The sequence below is a fragment of the Ursus americanus genome, chromosome 4 (assembly GCF_024610735.1).
Source record: "Ursus americanus isolate L20-20 chromosome 4, mUrsAme1.1.p, whole genome shotgun sequence".
Lineage (NCBI taxonomy): Eukaryota > Metazoa > Chordata > Mammalia > Carnivora > Ursidae > Ursus > Ursus americanus.
Window position 1 is genome coordinate 81,575,802 of NC_142130.1, and position 19,064 is coordinate 81,594,865.

The 19,064-nt window shown below is 39.5% G+C and overlaps 1 protein-coding gene across 3 annotated transcripts in view; it reads left to right on the forward strand.

Annotated features, from left to right (window-relative positions):
- JAM2 (junctional adhesion molecule 2) overlaps positions 1 to 19,064 on the forward strand; it is an 81,557-nt gene that overhangs the window by 44,786 nt on the left and 17,707 nt on the right. For all 3 annotated transcript variants that reach the window (XM_045785462.2, XM_087861745.1, XM_045785461.2), the window contains exon 2: positions 14,338 to 14,403. In XM_045785462.2, coding sequence (XP_045641418.1) covers positions 14,338 to 14,403 — 66 coding nt within the window. The remainder of the gene's footprint in view (positions 1 to 14,337; positions 14,404 to 19,064) is intronic.

A 19,064-nucleotide genomic window follows, 5' to 3' on the forward strand; every position in this document is an offset into this window, starting at 1 on the left:
TAAATTTTTTGTATGTATTACCTTTTAAATTGCTATGTGCTATCTGATAGCAGGACACAAGGATTTTTTTCCCCCTTATTTTGAAATGAAGAATAACTCTTTCAGCTAATTTCTGTGATACCATTTGGTAATTTCTTCTGTCTTTTACTACTTCCCAACTTTAGTTTCCATGGGAACAGGATCAGTCAGAAAATATTTAGGACTCTTTCAGAATGTTGAGTCCAAGATTCCTAATTAGGCATCAGGCACTAGCAGCTTAATTAATACGAGTATCTGTGTTATATCTTTGAAGGTAAAGAAAACTGAGTTAAGATTTCACAATACGTTTGCCTTTTCAAAGATTTTTATTAAAGATTTGGATCAGAGAGCTTTAAAATCATTTAAGCATGTGGGAGAACATGACTGGAAAGAAAAAAACAAGAAAGAAATATCTTTAGGCATACTATTCTGAACAGATAAGAAAACTTAAGAGACACCAATTATCCCAGTTAGATCATCAAAATCGGTTAAATGTTTCTTAGCTGAAAATGTTATCCTTTAAAATACAGCATATTGTGAGTAGGCAGAATTATATTGGGCTTAGGTTTGGAGCAGGGAGTAATTAAAAATCAAAAGAGGTGAGAGAAAATTACAGAATTGAAAAGCCACCAAACTATACCAAAAAGACCTCAATAAATGCTGTGTCCTCTCCAATACCTCCTTTGTAGTTTTTTTCTCTTCATTTATTTATTTTTATTTTTTTTATTATGTTAGTCACCATACAGTACGTCATAGTTCTTGATGTAGTGTTCCCTGACTCATTGTTTGTGTATAACCCCCAGTGCTCCATGCAATACGTGCCCTCCTTAATACCTTTCACCAGGCTAACCCATCCCTGCATCCCCCTCCCCTCTGAAACCCTCAGTTTGTTTCCCGGAGTCCATAGTCCCTCGTGGTTCATCTCCCCCTCTGATTTCCACCCCTTCATTTTTCCTTCCCTTCTCCAAATGTCCTCCATGCTATTCCTTCTGTTTGACATGTAAGTGAAACCATATGATAATCATCTTTTCTGCTTGACTTAGTTCACTTAGCATAATCCCCTCCAGTTCCATCCATGTCCATGCAAACGGTGTGTATTCATCCTTTCTGATGGCTGAGTAATAGTCATAGTTTTATTGTGAGAACAATTACCACCAGTGGAACATGGAGATCATAGGCTTACCCTTAAAAAATTAACTTCATAAGCCATGTGACATCAGCTGTGTAAGTGGAGAATACTCTGTCATAGTTTGTAATGCAAAGCTTTCAGGTTTCTGTTAGCTCAGTGTGTGTTCAAGGAATTGAATGGGGAGCTACCAAGGGGTGTTACTGCCCCAGGGAGTGTTGCGGAGTTCTGGGGAGCTATTTGATTGTCACAGTGATGGGTGGGTGCTACAAACCTGCTGGGCAGGGACCAGAGCTGATAAATATCTGTGCGCCAGACAGTGTTGTAAAATGAAGAACTTCCCTGTGTCCCTCACCCTGCATCCTTCATGACTTAACCAAGTTCCACTGCATGTTCATGTAAGTGAAAACTTTATAACTGAGCCAAAACTTATACTAATTTAGCTGTAAACAGATTTTTTGGGGGGGGGGTACAGCCTTAATGCATAACTAAATATCCACAGTGAACCTGTTCTTTATTTTCCTGTACCATTTGGAATGGCTTCAGGTCTTTTCCCCTTAAATCCCGTTTAACATTGTAAGTGTAGACTAACACCCGAATTCTTCATCATTGTGTATTCTAGTGTACTCATGTATAAACATTTAAAAATTGAAATAGATAATATTTTGCTATATATTCTTATTTCTCTTTAATAGTAAAGGAACATTATATTTAGTTTTCCAAATTTTATACATACTTATATATGTGTAAATATACATATACACATGTAAAATGTTATATTACCCATAAATTTTGTTTTAGGATAGTAAAGGGGCATGAAAAATTTATTAGAAAAAGAGGTCAGGGACGCCTGGTTGGCTCAGTTGGTTAAGCATCTGCTTTGGCTCAGGTCGTGACCTCAGGATCCTGGGATCCAGACCTGCAATGGGTTCCCTGTTCAGCGGGGAGTCTGCTTCTTCCTCTCCCTCTGCCCCTACCCCACCCCCTTATGCACCGGCGCACGGGCACGCGCTCTCTCTCCCTCTCTCTTGTTTCTCTCTCGCTCGCTCTCAAATAAATAAATAAAATCTTAAAAAAAAAAAAAGAAAGAAAGAAAGAAAAGAAGTTCCGGTAGTGCTGAAAACCAACCAATTAAAATAAATAGATGCAAATTACATGTACTTCATTATTGCAATAAATTCTTCAGTTTATGGAAGACAGGACACATATTATATATTCTATTTTTAGGGAAGCAGTTATTCCCTTTCCAGGGTTCATTTTTAGCTGATGTGAGAGAAAAAATTAAATGGGAGAAAAATGTTAAAATAATGACTCTATAGAATGCACTGAAGAGTAACTGTTCATATGCCCCCGAGTTTCCCTAAAATATGTCATTTTTTCCCTTTTTTTTGTGGTTTGAGTGAGGGTAGTTTAGACGTATGCAATGTGAAAATTACTTTTAGATTTTTGTTCAAAGAGGCTATAAACTTTAATATTATCAAAGAATTATTAAAGTGTCACTAAAGCCTAATACTATATTTTAATTCAACTAGAGTTTGTGGGTCTGGTATGCCAGGTGGTGTGCTAAATTCCGAAGATAGGTAGTTTATACCATCTTTAAAATACATCTCATGCTCTACATAAATTTATAGTATATGTAAAATATAGTAAAAGAAAAGCTTATCTATCCCATTTGAAGACAAGACATGTTCAAGTTTTGTTTGCAGCAGACATTTAATTATCTCTTACTGTTTGTGAAGTATGATGTGGGTACAAATAGGTCAAATAGTTCCTAACATGTCGTGTTGCTAATGCTATCCAATGGAAGACACAGATATGTAAAAGATAGCTTATTATAAAAAATAATAAAGGCTTATAAAAAGTGCTGCATCAGAAAGAAGAAGGGGCTGGGGAAGGCTTTACTTTTCATGATGTTTGAGTGGGGCATTGAATATCTATAGAAGTTCCCCATTTGTCAGGGGAGTGATGGAAGGAGGGGATTCCAGGGAGAGAGAATGGAGGATATAAAGACCTGTGGTGTTCAAAGAGTGGTGGGAACCCTGTGGGGGTGGGGGGAGGACTTGAACACAGGGTCTGTGGGGGTCAGCCATTGAGGGGGAGGCTGGAAAGACAAGCCAGCTCTGAAAGGCCATTTGAAGGAATTTGGCGTTCACCCTGAGGGAAGGGGGAAGCCTCTGAAGGAAGCTAAATAGGATCAGATTGTGGGGCACCTGGGTGGCTCAGTCGGTCATGTGTCTGCCTTTGGCTCAGGTCATGATCCTAGGGTGCTGGGATCGAGCCCCGCATCAGGCTCCCTGCTCGGCGGGAAGCTTGCTTCTCCCTCCCACACTCCCCTTGCTTGTGTTCCCTCTCTTGTTGTCTCTCTCTCTCTGTCAAATAAATAAAATCTTAAAAAAAAAAAAAAAGAAAAAAAGAAAGACTCTTCCTTCAGATGTCTATGAACTCTCTTACTTCTTCAAGTTTTTGTTCAGAGGACACCTCCCTAATGAAGTCTACTCTGGCCACCCTCTTCCATATTGCAACCCCACCTCCATCTGAACTTTTTCCTTCCAAACTCCCTGATTTCCTTAATCCTGATTTTTCTTTTTTCCATAGTACCCATCGCCTTCTAACACACTATATCACATACTCATGCACTGAAGGCAGGGAGCTTTAGTTTCTTACCTATGCCCCCAGTGCCAAGAATTGCTTGATTTATAGTAGATAGCAGCTAAATATTTGCCAAATGAATGGAAACAAAGTTAATTATGGAGAGAATGGAAATGGAATATAAAGAGCTATGCTTAATTTTTTTTGAATTAAGGGATGAACTGCACGAGATTAATCAATGAAAGCTTCTGAAGTACCTAATTTTGAAATTAGAATTTAGAGGGACAGGATAGAGTAGAAGGCCAGTCAGGAGTCTACTGCTGGGATCCAGGCAGAAATGATGGTCCTCAGAGCAGATGCCAATGGAAGTGATAGTTCTGGGTGTATTTTGAAGGTAGAGCTAATAGGATTTGCTAATGAATTGGATACAGGCTATGGTAACTGGAATCATTAAAGATAAGTGCAAACTTTTTGGCCGGAACAACTGAAAGAACAGAGTTGCCATCATCTGAGTTAGGGTGAGTGAGGCGGGTTTAGAAAGAACGATGTGTTTGAAATGTCTGTTAAACCTTCAAGTGGCAGAGTTAAATAGGCATTTGAATCCGGAGTTCAGCAGAGACATCTAGACCAGAGAGATATATTTGGGAATTGTTAGTATCTGGGGGTGTTCAACGCCGTGAGTCTGGATCACCCCATTAATGGCGGAAGCATAAGCAGAGAAGAGGAGATGACCAAGGATAAGAGCTGTGAGAAGGAAAGCTAGGGAAGCGTGCTGTCCTGGATGCTAAGTGTAGCTGGTGTTATCAGGGTGAAGGGTGTGGTGAGTTGTGGCAATGGAAGTAGTTAGGGAAGGCTTCTACATCATAAATTACGTTTTACAGATGGTGAAGCACAGCCCAAAGAGGCTGTAGCTGACCCAGATATGTCACGGCCAAGATAAAGAGGAGGTCAAATTTAAACACAGGACTTGCCACTCTTAGCAGCCACTTTAATGAAGACATCGTGCTAATCATTTAAAGAAGGGAGAAAAATATATAACCCTAGCAAAGCATTCTCTGTGTTTGCAATCCAACCTAATACATGATTAAGGTGGAATCATTGGTAAAACACTAAACTTGCGTTGTCACATTGGATAAAAAGCACTGTCACGGGAGAGGGCGAGCTAGGAGGCGAGTGTTTGTAGAGAATCTCCTGTGTGCCAGGAAGTGGATCAAGCAATTCCATACCTTTTTAATCTTATAACCAATTAGGGAAGGCACTATTAGGTTCATTTTACTTCAATGGAAACAGGTTTAGAAGGTTAAGGCTGTAGCTTGCCCCAGGCACTGGGTATTCAAAGCTAGCCGGGTCTCATTTCATCCCTATCAGCTGTGACTTCCTGAAGACAAGGAAGGATTCTGTCCCCAGCTGTAATAAAGCCTTGGGTCACCTTTCCAACAGATGACCCTTTCTTCACCCACCTGGACTTTAATGTTGCTTTTTGTTTGATTTCAGATATTTAATCAAAAAGCCCAGCTGTTGAACATGGTGCTGGTGGTGGTGCAAGGCTATTGAGCGCTTTCTCCATTGGATGAGAAGCCAGGTCTGACACCACCTCATCAAAATATGAAGTGCTAAGGTTGCCTCTACAGCATTTCCAGATATCTGGTGGATTCTGTCACAAAGGCAGTCATCCTCATGCTACATGGGATATCAAACAACAATTTCACTGAATTTTTTGGTAGCAATCACACTTTCTTTTTTAAAGATTATTTATTTATTTAACTGAAAGAGAGAGAGTGAGAGAGGGAGCAGGAGCAGGGGGAGGGGCAGAGGGAGAGGGAGAAGCAGACCCCCTGCTGAGCAGGGAGCCCGACAAAAGGCTCGATCCCAGGACCCCAAGATCATGACCTGAGCTGAAGGCAGACGCTCAACTGACTGAGCCACCCAGGTGCTGCCCCAGTTACACTTTTATACACCGTATTTGGACGCAACTAACTACCTTTGTCCATTTTTTAAATACTTCGTCCGAAAAAGTTTCAAAACTTGGATCTCTAGTGGCACATACTCATTTCCTGGCCTGCTCAGGATGCAGATCTGACTGGAGTGTACGCAGATTGTCTTAAGTTCGAGCTGCTGTAGTGAAAATACCATAGACCGGGTAACTCAGAGACAAATATCTATTTCTCACAGTTCTGGAAGCTAGAGATTCCAAGACCAAGGTGCTGGCAGATTCAGTGTCCGGTGAGAACCTGCTTCCTGCTTATGAGCTGCCACTTTCTTGTGTCCTCACATGGCTGAGATGGGGATCCCTGGAGCCTCTTTCCTAAGGACACCATTCCCGTTCATGAAGGCTCCATCCTCATGACCTAAAGATCTCCCAAAGGCCCCCACCGCCTACTCTCATCATACTGGCCATTAGGATTTCAATACACGGATTTTGGGGGTGGACACACATTCCATTCATAACACAGATCTTCATTAAACCATTGCTTTTGCTGGTCTAGATGACTGACCCTAAAGAGTAGGTTTTGGTGTCAGCTCACTGCTGATGTGTAGAACCGGTTTTGAAACAAAAAGACTGAGTCGGGGAGCTGTCTTTATGGAAAGAGATGGGAAATTATAGTCCCTGGTTGTAAAGCACCTGAGAAATCAGAGTAACTGATTCTGAGGGGTCTTACCTGACAGTTGTAAACTATGACAGCTAAGCAATGCCAAGCCATTGTTTCCATGTTCGGCATTTTCAAATAAATCGTTCTTGTTCCTTCGGCTTCCTGAAGACTAATCAAAGGAAACATGAAGCAACAACAAGCTGGGAGGGTTTCCCTTACGTTTCAAATCTCTTCTGGAAACATTTATGCTAACAGAATTTAATTAGGAACATATGTGTGAACTGTAAGGGTGAAAGCTTTTATGAACCATCATCCAGCAGGAGAGCTGAAAAATAAAATTCATACAACCCCCATATTTTCAGAATTGAAATTTGAGAGGGTGAGAGAGGGCAGGGATGCACTACATTGTTGGTCATATAAACTCCTTAGTATTTTAAAGGTTGAACTCTCAGGTAGTGAACTCTGGAGATCATTTTCTTTATTATAAGTGGTCAAGTCTAGAAAGCTAAATAAACTCGTTAATAAGAAGCCCATAATTGTGTGCAAAGATGGATTATTAGAATCCTCAATAAGAAAAATTGTATCCCAAAAAAATCTTATTCTTGCAAGTTGTTTTTTGTTTTTTGTTTTTTTAGAGAGGGGGAGAGTGTATGTGCAGGTGCGCTGGTTGGGGGAAGGGCAGAGGGAGAGAGAGAATCTCAAGTATACTCTGTGCTGAATGCAGAGCCCAATGTGGGGCTTGATCTCACAACCCTGAGATCATGACCTGAGCCGAAATCAAGAGTCAGACGCTTAACCGACTGAGCCACCCCAGCACCCCTTATTCTTGCGAGTTTTACAAAATGTGCACACATTGTTAGGCCCTCCCACTTCACCCCCAGGGCCTTAGGAAGTACTCCTGCAAGGAAGAGCCCCAAACCTTACACCTTATTAATTCACGGTCAGTCCTCCTTCCTTTATGTGTTTATTCATTATATTTTATGTATCTTCTAATTCAGAAAAAGATTTAAGACATTAGCAGTGCTCTATCTTCCTCTGAGAAATGCAAAGATAACTTCATTTGCATATTATAAATTTGACAGATCAGGAATATTAGAGAATATTTTTGACATTCTGTGCTGATCCCTGTAAAACTCAATTTGTATTCATTGACTGCATGTTTGTGCTTTCAAAAAACGAAAACATTGGGTGCATCAAAACGATTCCCAAATTCATCCAATAAAGCAGAAAAATAAGATGCTGGACATACAAAGAGTTTAAAACAAACATCCATGTAGGGTCAGGAGGGAAAGAGCTTAGTAGATGGTAGAGTTCTACTCACATACGTTGCTTAAGTGGATTTATACGTATCAGATGACTGCAGAATAGCCACTTCACTATCCCCTGACGCACAGAGCCACTGAGTAATCCGTGTGTATCAGCTGTTAGGACATTGTGGGCAGGGATTCCCAGACTCGCATACCTTGGTGATTCAGAACCAGAGTTCGGAGCCCAGATTCAGAAACTTGCTTTTAGCTCTTTGCCCAGAGCTGATCAAAACTCTGGAGAAATGATCTGCACCTGCTCTCAAAAAAAATTATTTATTTGACAATTACACTAGCATGTTCCTGTTTGCTGAGAAATATAACCATCAAATACTACTGATGGTTCTGGACTTTTAATCTTGAAAAACCATATTGAGATTTAGGAGTTAGTAACTATAATCTCAGACTAAAGAGCAGTGAATAATCTTAAATTAAAATGTCATCAAGCTGTCGAAGCCTGATGCGCCGTCTCTCATAAAAGGCTATGCCTGAGACACAGTCCAGACCACATGAGTCGGTTAGTGAGGAGAGACGCTCAGCTTTATGGGTCCTTACCTCTTCCATGTTAGTGTTCTTTGCCTTTACCCCATGTGTTTATTTTGATATCTGACATCTTTCGTACTGATTTCTTATTTTACGCTCATAAAGTTTTAGGGCCATTGCTGCCTGGCATCAGTCTTAGGGAGAACCAGTCCGAACATAGAATGGTCAACATCCCCGCCTTCCATTGAGTCTGTGACCTTTATTAGCATCAATTTTGGAAGGTGACATTCCTTCCTCTTGTCTTGAGAGTCTACTGAATTTGAGTTGACTATTGTCATCAGTCTAAAATCTGTAGTTAATGACACTGGTGCGCAAATTGTGTTTGGCTGAGATTGTCACTTGGGGAATATTAAAGAAAGATCTCAGAATCCTAAAATTGTTTTATGTCCTAGTGGGGAGCGCCTGGTGAGAAATGCAGCTGTTGCTGGCTTTCCGATACTACAGGCCACTGTTAAACATTCGAAGATGTGCTTAAAGAACATTTTTAAAACTTTTTAAAGAATTTATTTTACTGTAAGAAATTAGTTTACTTGTTTCATTTCTATCTACTATCACCCCCAAAATTTAATCATTCACCTCGTGCTGATCAGAGAATGGGGGCTGGGGGGGAAGTTCTGCAGAGCTAAACTAACTAGATATAAATGCACATCTTTGCTTCTCTGCTTTCTAGTGTTGTGACCTTGAGCAAAGACCTCTCTCAATCGTCACATCTGTCAAATGAGGATTTTAACACGGTGGAGTCACATCTTACTTAGATGCTAGGTTCTTATGGGGAAAATTTATTCATAGTGAAAATCACCCTTTAATTCTTTAGGTCATCATTAACTCACTAGAACACAAGCCACGGGTAGCTCTAAAGCCAAGCACAGCTTTTGTTTTTCCTTGTACTTTGGTATGGTTTCCCTTTCTCTCATTAAAAGGAAGGGCCAGAAGGGTTGCCTGGATGGCTCAGTCGGTTGGGCGTCTGACTCTTAGTTTCGACTCAGATCACGATCCCAGATTTGTGGGATCTAGCCCTGCTCCCCACTCAGCAGGGAGTCTTCTTCTCTCCCTCTCCCCCTGCTCACGTGCTCTCTTTCTCTCTCTCTTTCAAATAAAGACATAAATCTTAAAAAAAAAAAAAGAAAGAAAGAAAAGAAAAGGGAAGAAAAGAAGAGAAAAAGGGCCAGAATGTCCAGTTTGAGAGACTAGAAGGACAGGTCTGTCTATGTGATCTCTCTCTTCCTCTCTCTCCTTCTCCACCTCCCTTCCCAGTGTCCCCCTCCTACCCCTTCCTGCCCACCCTCTCTCCCTCTCCCTACTCTTTAGACCTACTATGGTATGATATCATGATGAATGGTAGTGAGATAGGTAAGTATATTAACCTAACTCCTGGTTCCTACTTCATTGGGATCCTTTTTACCCTATAAATATTTATCCATAATAAATACTGGAAAGTACATCTGAAACTAATACTACATTATATGTTAATTAATTGAATTTAAATTAAAAAATGCTAATATAAAAAAACTTCCTTTTAAAAAAAGTTTAAAAATAAAAATTAAAAGCCTCCTTTAAAAATAAATAAATAAATACTGGATAGTCTTATTTTGTCTGTTACTACTAGCCCTATGCATCTTTTTTCTTTTCTATATTTGTTAGTACAATAATTGTATATTAGTGATTGTCAAAACCACATGGCTATTAATTTTCATTTTTGAAACTCATAACTTGCTTTTATCATGGTATTCTCTGTAATGGTACACTCTTAGAACAAAAAGCCTCTGTAACACATCAACTTTTCCTAATCATGTTTCCAATTAAAAGTGTTACTTTAAATAACACTTTTATAGTAAATTTAAAGACTGTGGAATAAATATAAATATTTATTCTTAGCCATACTAGATTATCCTTAGTCACACAAGAATATTTTAGATGATTGATAGACAATGTAAGAAATTTAATTCTTAGAGTTGGGGGGAAAGGAACACAAAAGCTTTCATTTGGTTAGGGATTACTTGACTTGGAGTTGTTAGCAGTTATGGAAATAATCATCTCTTAACCTCATTTTATGAACTTCTGCCAGTGATATTGGAACACATCCAAAACTATTAAAGATGTTTTGTAGCTAACTTTGAAACAATTGTTGACCTCAACCAGCAGACCTACATGACAATTTTTTGTTTGTTTTCTTTTTCAACTCACTCTGGAAAGGTGAAGAAAAAATAAAGATCAGTTCAAGAAAGCAGCCAACAGAGACTCTTCCCAACTTCTGTTAGTGAAATCTTGATACAAAATCCAACATTTTATTTTCATAAAGTTATTGGGTTCAAGTTAAAAAAAACCACACACACACACGGGGGCGCCTGGGTGGCACAGCAGTTAAGCGTCTGCCTTCGGCTCAGGGCGTGATCCCGGCGTTATGGGATGGAGCCCCACATCAGGCTCCTCCGCTGGGAACCTGCTTCTTCCTCTCCCACTCCCCCTGCTTGTGTTCCCTCTCTCGCTGGCTGTCTCTCTCTCTATCAAATAAATAAATAAAACCTTTAAAAAAAAAAACAACCACACAATAGAATTCCAAGACCAGAAAGGCTTAAAACAAGGTAGAAATCTTATAATATATAATTGTTTTTTTAAGATTCAGAACTTTCTGTTTAAATAAGTTCATCGTAGGTGACCACACATTTTAAGTATTTTTACTTAATTAAAAAGCAAACCTTGAAGTAAATAGAACCAGAGGAAGCCACATAGCTAGAAGACACTTAAAATCACAGGAATAAATATTCAGATACCAAGAAATAATATCTATTTATTAATTTACTAAAACCAATCCCCTTTATAATTGTTTTGCGTTCATGGCTTTGCCAATTCAATCAATCCTCTCTTTTTTGGTGTTTGGGACCTTTTTTTTTCTACTCAAACATATACATATAAAAGTTCTGAAGAAATTAATAAAATTCCTGAGTTAACAGCTGTTATTTTCCATAGAAGTGGTTTTTGAAAATTTAAGAAATCTTTCTCAAAGGACGTTTTAGCAAGTAGGAAACTGGAATTGAGAAAAGGGGAAAATAATCAGGCCCAGTCCTAAACCTTCCAGTCTCAGATTGGACTAACGTTCACCTCAAATGAAAGACGACCCGAGCCTGCTGAAGGGAATAAACATTCTCAGTGGGCAGTGCGGTGTTTGAAAAGTTCAAAGAGATGATGATGTGGAGAGAACAAAGATTATCTTTTTCTCTTTTGCCCAGATTTTCCCCTTAACTGGTTTCTAGGGAATATGAGCCTTCATTGTTTTGTCTAAAAAATCTGAAAAGAGTTCAAAAAGTTACCAAAAACGTCGGTCACAATCAGAACTTCTTGGAGGGCACTAATTTCCACATTGCTAACGGAGAAAAGAGGCTTTTTCAAAGTGTGCTCTGAAAGTGTCACAGAATAACGATTTGGAGTGAGAATCATTGGAAAAACATTCAGTGATCCTGTCGTTTAAATGTGGGTGTAACACAGGGTGAACGCATGAGGTCCTGGCTTTCCTGGCTTGGCCAGCTTAGTGTCTTCCCTCCCTCTGTTCTCTGAAGATCTGGACCCTCTTTGGGCACTAAAAACAAAATTGGGAAAGGAGAGGAGAAACTGGAAAAGAAAGGCATAGAGGGGTGAGGGTGGAGTTCAGAGGACTATGGGACATATTCTGGTATATGGCAGAGTATGTGGAAAAGGGAAAAGGGGGATACTTTAGATGTTGGCTTGGACCCCTTCATGATTTTTTTCTTAATATGCAAGCCAAAGTGATACTTTGAAATCACTCTTTGGTGACCTGATACCTCTCCAATTCTGGGCCACGTAGGTCACTGCTTTATACAAATATATTTACAGCTGTCAATAAAAATAATCAGCTCAATTTTATACTCTTTGCATAGACACCAGCTTTGCCGATTTACCTAATGAAGATGTTTCCAATTTCGAGATCTAGATCCTCAATAGTTGAACAATGTTAGAGAACTAGACATTTGAGCCCTGTAGGTTTCTAGGAGTTTTCATTTCATGATTATATTTGCCGTCCAGGCTTCTAAGGGAGAGAAAAAGAAAAAAAAAAGTTATCCAAAATAGCATGTATTCCTTAGGAATAAAGAAGTCTTAGCACGGTGTCATAATTTACATGTCAGTGTCCATATAGATGAATAAATCAAAGATAGGCGTGTTATGAAACATTTTTCTCTCCTTCCCAAAAATGTAATACATTATTTCATACTCAAGAAATTCTGATCTCATAGGAACTTTTTTGAAATCCTTGAACTCATGGTTTTTTTGTCTTTCTTTAGTCTATTTCTTTCTATTCCTCATTCTTCAAAGCAGCCTAGCTGCTAAGTCTAAAGCAGTGGTTTTCCACCAAGTATGAGTCCGCCGCCCCCCCCCCCCCCCCGCCCTGGGCATTTGGCACTGTCTGGAAATATTTCTGGTGGTCATGACTTGGGTTTGCCATAGGGGAGATGGAAGTTCTACTGGCACCTAGTGGGGAGAAGCCAGGGATACTGCAAAAAATATCCTGCCATACACAGGACAGCCCCCTCACAACAAAGAATGAGCTGGTTCCAACTGTTAATAGTGTCAAGGTGGAGAAACCCTCCACTGGAGCCTCCCCACTGAGATTACCATGCCTACCATGCCGCGCTACTTCTCCAGGTACCTCCACCCACCTTCCATCTTCCTGTTGTGCTTCACAGCCCATCCTTCGCCTTCATTACAACAATCAGTTTCTCACCTTATTCCATCTTCCTTAGATCAATGGCCCTTTCCACCTGGCGTCTTTGCTAATCTGCAGTGCTTCCTCATAGTTCAGCTTGGGGGAACCACGAGGTGGGGCCCAGCGTAGTAGCATAGTAATGAAATACACGGGCTATGGAAATAGACTGGATGAGTTCAAATCCCAGCCCCACCACTTACCACTTGTATAACCTTGACCAAGGTTTCTTACCCTCTCTGTGTCTCAGTTTCCCCACCTGCAAAACAGGTGGATAAAAATGGTACCCAACCACAGAGAATTGTTGTGAGAGTTAAATGAATTAATACTTGCAAAGCACTGGGAATGTTGCCTAGCACCTAAGTGCTTAATAAATGTTAACTATTGTTGGGGTGGTTGGTTGGCTCAGTCAGTTAAGCGTCTGGCTTGTGGTTTTGGCTCAGGTCATGATCTCAGTGTTGTTAGATTGGTCCCCAGTCCATTGTGGAGACTGCCTAAGATTCTCTCTCTCCCTCTGCCCCCCCATCTCTATCTCAAATAAATAAATCTTTAAAAAATAAAATGAAATGAAATTTCCTGCATATATGAAAGTGATGATATCATCGTTGTTGTCGTCATCGTATTATCAGATCACATCAGCCACCGTAATTGGTCAGTCATTTCAATCCTATAGACCAATCCTGGAAAATTATTGAAATGTTTGGGGCAAAAATAAAGATGGTCTGCTTGCATTTTTCATCATATTTGTAAATACAAAGTTTATATACAGTATATATTATATATACATTTCCTAGTCAAAAATATGTAGGTATAATCAGGTATAAGTTTATAAAGCAACTTAAACCCTTAAATAATTAGCTTTTATCTTAAAGGGGCAATACTTTAGGCGCTAGATTGCATATTAGGCTAAATTAATAAGGACAAAGATAAGCGTTTAACAATCAGGCTTGGGGCGCCTGGGTGGCTCAGTCCATTCAGCGTTGTTGGACTCTTAGTTTTGGCTCAGGACATGATCTCGGGGATCCTGCTATCTAGCCCAGAGTCAGGCTCTGTGCTCAGTGGCGAGTCTGCTTCTCTTCCTCTCCCTCCCCACTCCCCACCCTGCTTATACTTTCTCTAAAATAAATAAATAAATCTTTAAAGATTTAAAAAAAAAAAAAAAGCCTTTCACAATCAGGCTTGTGAGATTGTGTTGTCTGTCATGGGGCCCTGACAGATTCATGGGTTTTGCTTTGTGAAAGGAAGGCAGAAAACCACAATACAGAAAATATGAAGAGACATATAGGGTTTGGCTTGGTTTTTCTTATTTTGATACTTAAAACTTACGGGTTATGAATGTGTGAAACTGCCACCGAACTTTAGGCCAGTTTTCCTTAATGTTGCGTCCTATTCAAATATTTGCAAGTGACCTTTGGTACTATTTTAATCATCTTACCTGTTTTAATCTTTCAGATCATAAGGCCTATGGATTCTCTGCCCCAAAAGACCATCAGGTGGTCACAGCAATAGAGTATCAAGGTAGAGTAACTTATGCTTTTCCCAGACTGTGTTGTTCGATGACTCACGAGTATGACGTGTGCGATGTTATCTATTTGTTGGGACCCTCTGCCTTACCTCACACTGTCTTCCTTCCGAAATGCTGCTCTGTGCTGTTTCTACTTGAGAACCCTTTCTCCACCTCCTCAGTGGAAATTTTGGACATTCGATGAAAGCCCTGATGTACCAAGAAGGCCTCTAATTGCATAAATTATCTGCAACAAAGCGGATCTAATTTGTGAAACTGGTAGACGGAGATCTTGCAAGGTTTCCAGCCAGCTGGATAAGGCAAATGGAGATTAACGCTGCAAACCCCACTCTACCTAATGTTTTTAGGATGACATTAATATAGCCTATTTAGGGGTGCCATTTTGTTATGTATTTTAGCTTCTTAACTATATTTACAATACGGAGTTGAGGTTTAATGGGTATAATAAACTTTCACTTTTACAAGATGAAAAAGTTCTAGAGATTGGTTGCTTCACAACGTGAATGTACGTCACACTACGGACTTATTAAAAATCATTAAGATGGCAAAAAGTTAAAAAGTGTTCAGATGGTAAATGTTAAGATCTGTGTATTTAACCACAATTAAAAATTTTTTTTTAAAAGACTAATATCCAAGGAAAACTTTATAAGGGCTTTTATAAGTTTACTTCAAATATCGACCACCTACTACTATTCTGAAGGCTCTTTTGCCTAGAACACAATGATACCAGGCAACCAGAAGAATTACCATGTCCTAAGTGTGACGCTCATTTAGGCCGGAGATTGTAAACATTTAAGAAACAAGTTTCAAATGTGTCTGAACTCTCCTCTTCACGCATGTCTTAGATTCCTGGAGATGGGAGAGAGAGGTTTGAAGGAAAGAGACAAAGATTAAAGAAGAGAAGTGGGTGGGAAGGAACTAAGTAGATTATTATTTAACTAGTACTTAAAACTGTGCCCAGCACACAGCATTATATGTGCTTCTTCAGTAAAAATGTGCTACGGTAAGAATCAGCCTGCCACTCACAAGGAACACATCACTTGATAACAAATCACTTAAATAATTATTTCTGTTAATGAAGTCCTACTATGTTACATGATTAAGCTAATAAAACATTCACTCTTTATCATGAATTAGTTTCAAGTGGAGAGATGTGGGAAGAGCAGAGTAATGATTGGGAGTGATGTAGGGCTACGGAGCACTTGCAGAGAGAAGAAACAGGGCTGGACGAGGTGTCGAAAAGGAGATTGGAAAGGCCAGAAGAGGGATCACACAGTGAGAGGAAAAGATGGGCCAAGACTCTGAGGACAAGAGAAGTGAATTGTCCTACTTTGTCCTTTCCTGAAGGTTCTCACTGTTGGGCCCAGCAGGTACCATGAATATACGTCCCTGCCCCCCTCCCCCACCACCCAGGCCCTACGCATGGTATCTCCATTAGAATGCCAAAGTTATATTCTACAGTCTTACATTACTTTTAAAAAAATATATTGAGGTGAAATTCGCATAACCTAAAACCAGCACATTCAAGTGAATGGTTCAGGGGCATTTAGTACATTCATAATGTGGTATAACTACCACCTCTGTCTAGTTCCAAAAATTTCCATCACTCCAAACTCAAATCGTGTACCATTTACATTACTTTTTAATGCATGTTTTATTTATTTATTTGTATTTTTTTAAGATTTTATTTTATTATTATTTATTTGACAAAGAGAGACAGCGAGAGAGGGAACACAAGCGGGGAGTAGGAGAGGGAGAAGCAGGCTTCCCGCCTAGCAGGGAGCCCGATGCGGGGCTCAATCCCAGGACCCTAGGATCATGACCTGAGCCGAAGGCAGACGCTTAACGACTGAGCCATCCAGGAGCCCCGCATGTTTTATTTTTAATATAAAAAATCTTTCTATAATTTATTGCAATCAAATGTTAGTCTTACTCCTGAATAAGTATTTTCTTTCTTTCTTTCTTTCTTTCTTTCTTTCTTTCTTTCTTTCTTTCTTTCTTTCTTTCTTTCCCCTCTGCTCTTTTTAATTACGAATTATAGGGGCACCTGGGTGGCTCTGTCAGGTGAGCATCCAACTCTTGGTTTTGGCTCAGGTCAGGATTTCAGGTTCCTGAGATAGAGCCCCACATGGGGGGGGGGCTCTGTGCTCAGGGGGGAGTCTTCTCTGCCTCTGTCCTTCCCCCCGCTCGTATGCTCTCTCTCTCTCAAAAAAATAAATCCTTAAAGACAAAGATTTATATTTTGATTCTATTTCATATGTGCCCCAGTCATTCCAACTTGGCTCTCCTTAAAGCAAAAATAAATTTCTATCTTCTTCCACATTTTAGTTGTAGCATATTTCATGCAGTGACTTGATTTTAGTTAAAGCCTAAAATATCTTATGATTTGTGTATATGTATGGGTATGTTCCACCTAATTCATTTCATTTTTTTTTTTTTTTGGTCTCTTGTCTCTCTGATGTCAACAAATCATGAATTAATTCCTTCTTTGCCATACTGCTGTTTTGTATCACTTCCCATAGTGGTGCCAAGAACAGAACAAGACTGAAGTGAGAGCAGCTTTGCTAGGCTTATAAATTATATGAGCAGCCTTTATGCAGAATGTCCAACCCTGTGAGCTATAATTCGGTTAATAGCAGGCTTTTCTTCACAGAAGGAATTTCTTGGTAATATTTCAGAGCTATGTTGGTCTTACAATTCTATTTTTGCATTATATAAGATTTTGATGATTTTTACCTTGAGCACAGATAATAAAATCAAAAGATAGTTCTCAGTACAGAATCTTAGAGAAATTAAAATTCACAGTGATTTCTATCGATGTGATTCCTAAAAGTGACAATTTTGCTACATGAAAATAGTTACTGCTTATACACTTTTTCTAAACAAAAGAATCATCTTTCCTTGACCCGAAGGAAACATACTTTTGGGAATGAAATGATCGTCTTAATAAAAAAGACTTGGTGCATTTTTATGCTTTAGTATGCCTTGTTTTGAGAAAACATGATTTATGTCTGTATCCTGTCCTTTGCTGTCTCAAAGGTAACAGTTCTAGTTCAAATTTGAGTGATTGTTAAGTAAATTTGTGTTGTAGAAAGCGGGGATTTCTATCATGTCAGGGCATACTTACAACTACAACTAGAAGTTTCTCAGGGGTGAAAGCAATAGTAACCACTGATGGAGCACACAATGTGCAAAGTATCACACACGCCCAAGTGTATTAACATATTGCCTCATTTAAGCTTCACAATAGCTTCCTAAGATGAGTACTGTTATTTTGTTCTTTTTACAAATGTGAGTATAAGGTTCAAAAAGAACGAAGTAATACTCCCAACATCACACACATAGTGTATGGCAGAGGTCTAACTCCGAAAGGCCATGCCTTATGATATAGTAATCCTAGGGGCTACATACAAGATTATACTGGTCATGACTGTTGCATTCTAACTGAAAAGAAAGAGGAGCGTCTATGGCAGTTAGCTTCTCAGTGCATCTGGTTTTTATTATGCTCAGATGTTGACCCCGTGATTCTAGCTGACTTACTGTTTCTCCCAGTTCTTGAGGTCGTGGCGTTGGCATCTTCAGATCGAGGCACTGGCTATTGCCTTGCTTGGAGTGGCCCCAGAGAAACCCATAGTGAATTCCAATTTCAAATTCTAGGAAATTTGTACTCAAATTCTAAGGAATGCTAATTTCTTTTTTCGGTCTTTGGTCAAATGTCACTCTCTAAATGAGTTGAACTCTAACTACTCAGGTGTTTTGTAATTGCACACCAACACTCCTGATCTACTCTATTTCCTTGGCACTCATTGATTGCCTCCCAATGTAGCATTTAATTCACGTTTTGAAATTTCTCGCGTGCCTGACTCCTCCTGCAAATTGTGAGACCTGAAAGAACAGGGATCTTTGTTTTGCTCACTGTTATAGATCAGGAGCAATGCTGGACACACAGTAAGTACTCAACGTGTGCGTGACTTAGACCATCTCTGCACATCTTCCATGGTCATTGTGCGTGAGGCGGGAGTGGTGTCACTGCATTTAGGAAAACCGTTGGTTTCATTTTTGGATGTAATTTCTGCAGAGGTTTTCCATAGAGCAATGGGACAGAAGTCAAAACTTCTTGCTGAAAAGGGCTGTGTGTGTGTGTGTGTGTGTGTGTGTGTGTGTGTGTGTGTGTATGTAGTTAAATACATGAAACAATGTGACTGAGTACAAATTTATTCCTAAGACCTAAGCGTGTGGGCTAAAAATGAGTGTGGGTGTGTGTTTAATTGTTGGAAACTCAACAAAATACGGGAAGGAAACCTATCTCAAACTCAAGACTCCGGAAAGTCACCACCCATTCTCCTTAATCAACAGAACAGAACTGTGTTTCCTCAGACAAGTCCCTCAGCACACATTTGTCTTTGTAGCATAATTGTAAACATGTCTGTAAAATGATGTCTCTTTATAATATAAAACCTGCTCTAAAAACTTTAGGCATCCTTAAAAACAACTTTGTGGGTTTTTTTTTTCCCTTTGCCCTTCTTTTCTCTGTCCTATTTTCTGTTTTCCATTCCCTTTTATTCTATTTCTGTATTTCTAGCAATATGTGTGGAACTAAAGGAAAATTAGAAACTACACATAACAAAAAGAAACACCATAATTCTATCACACA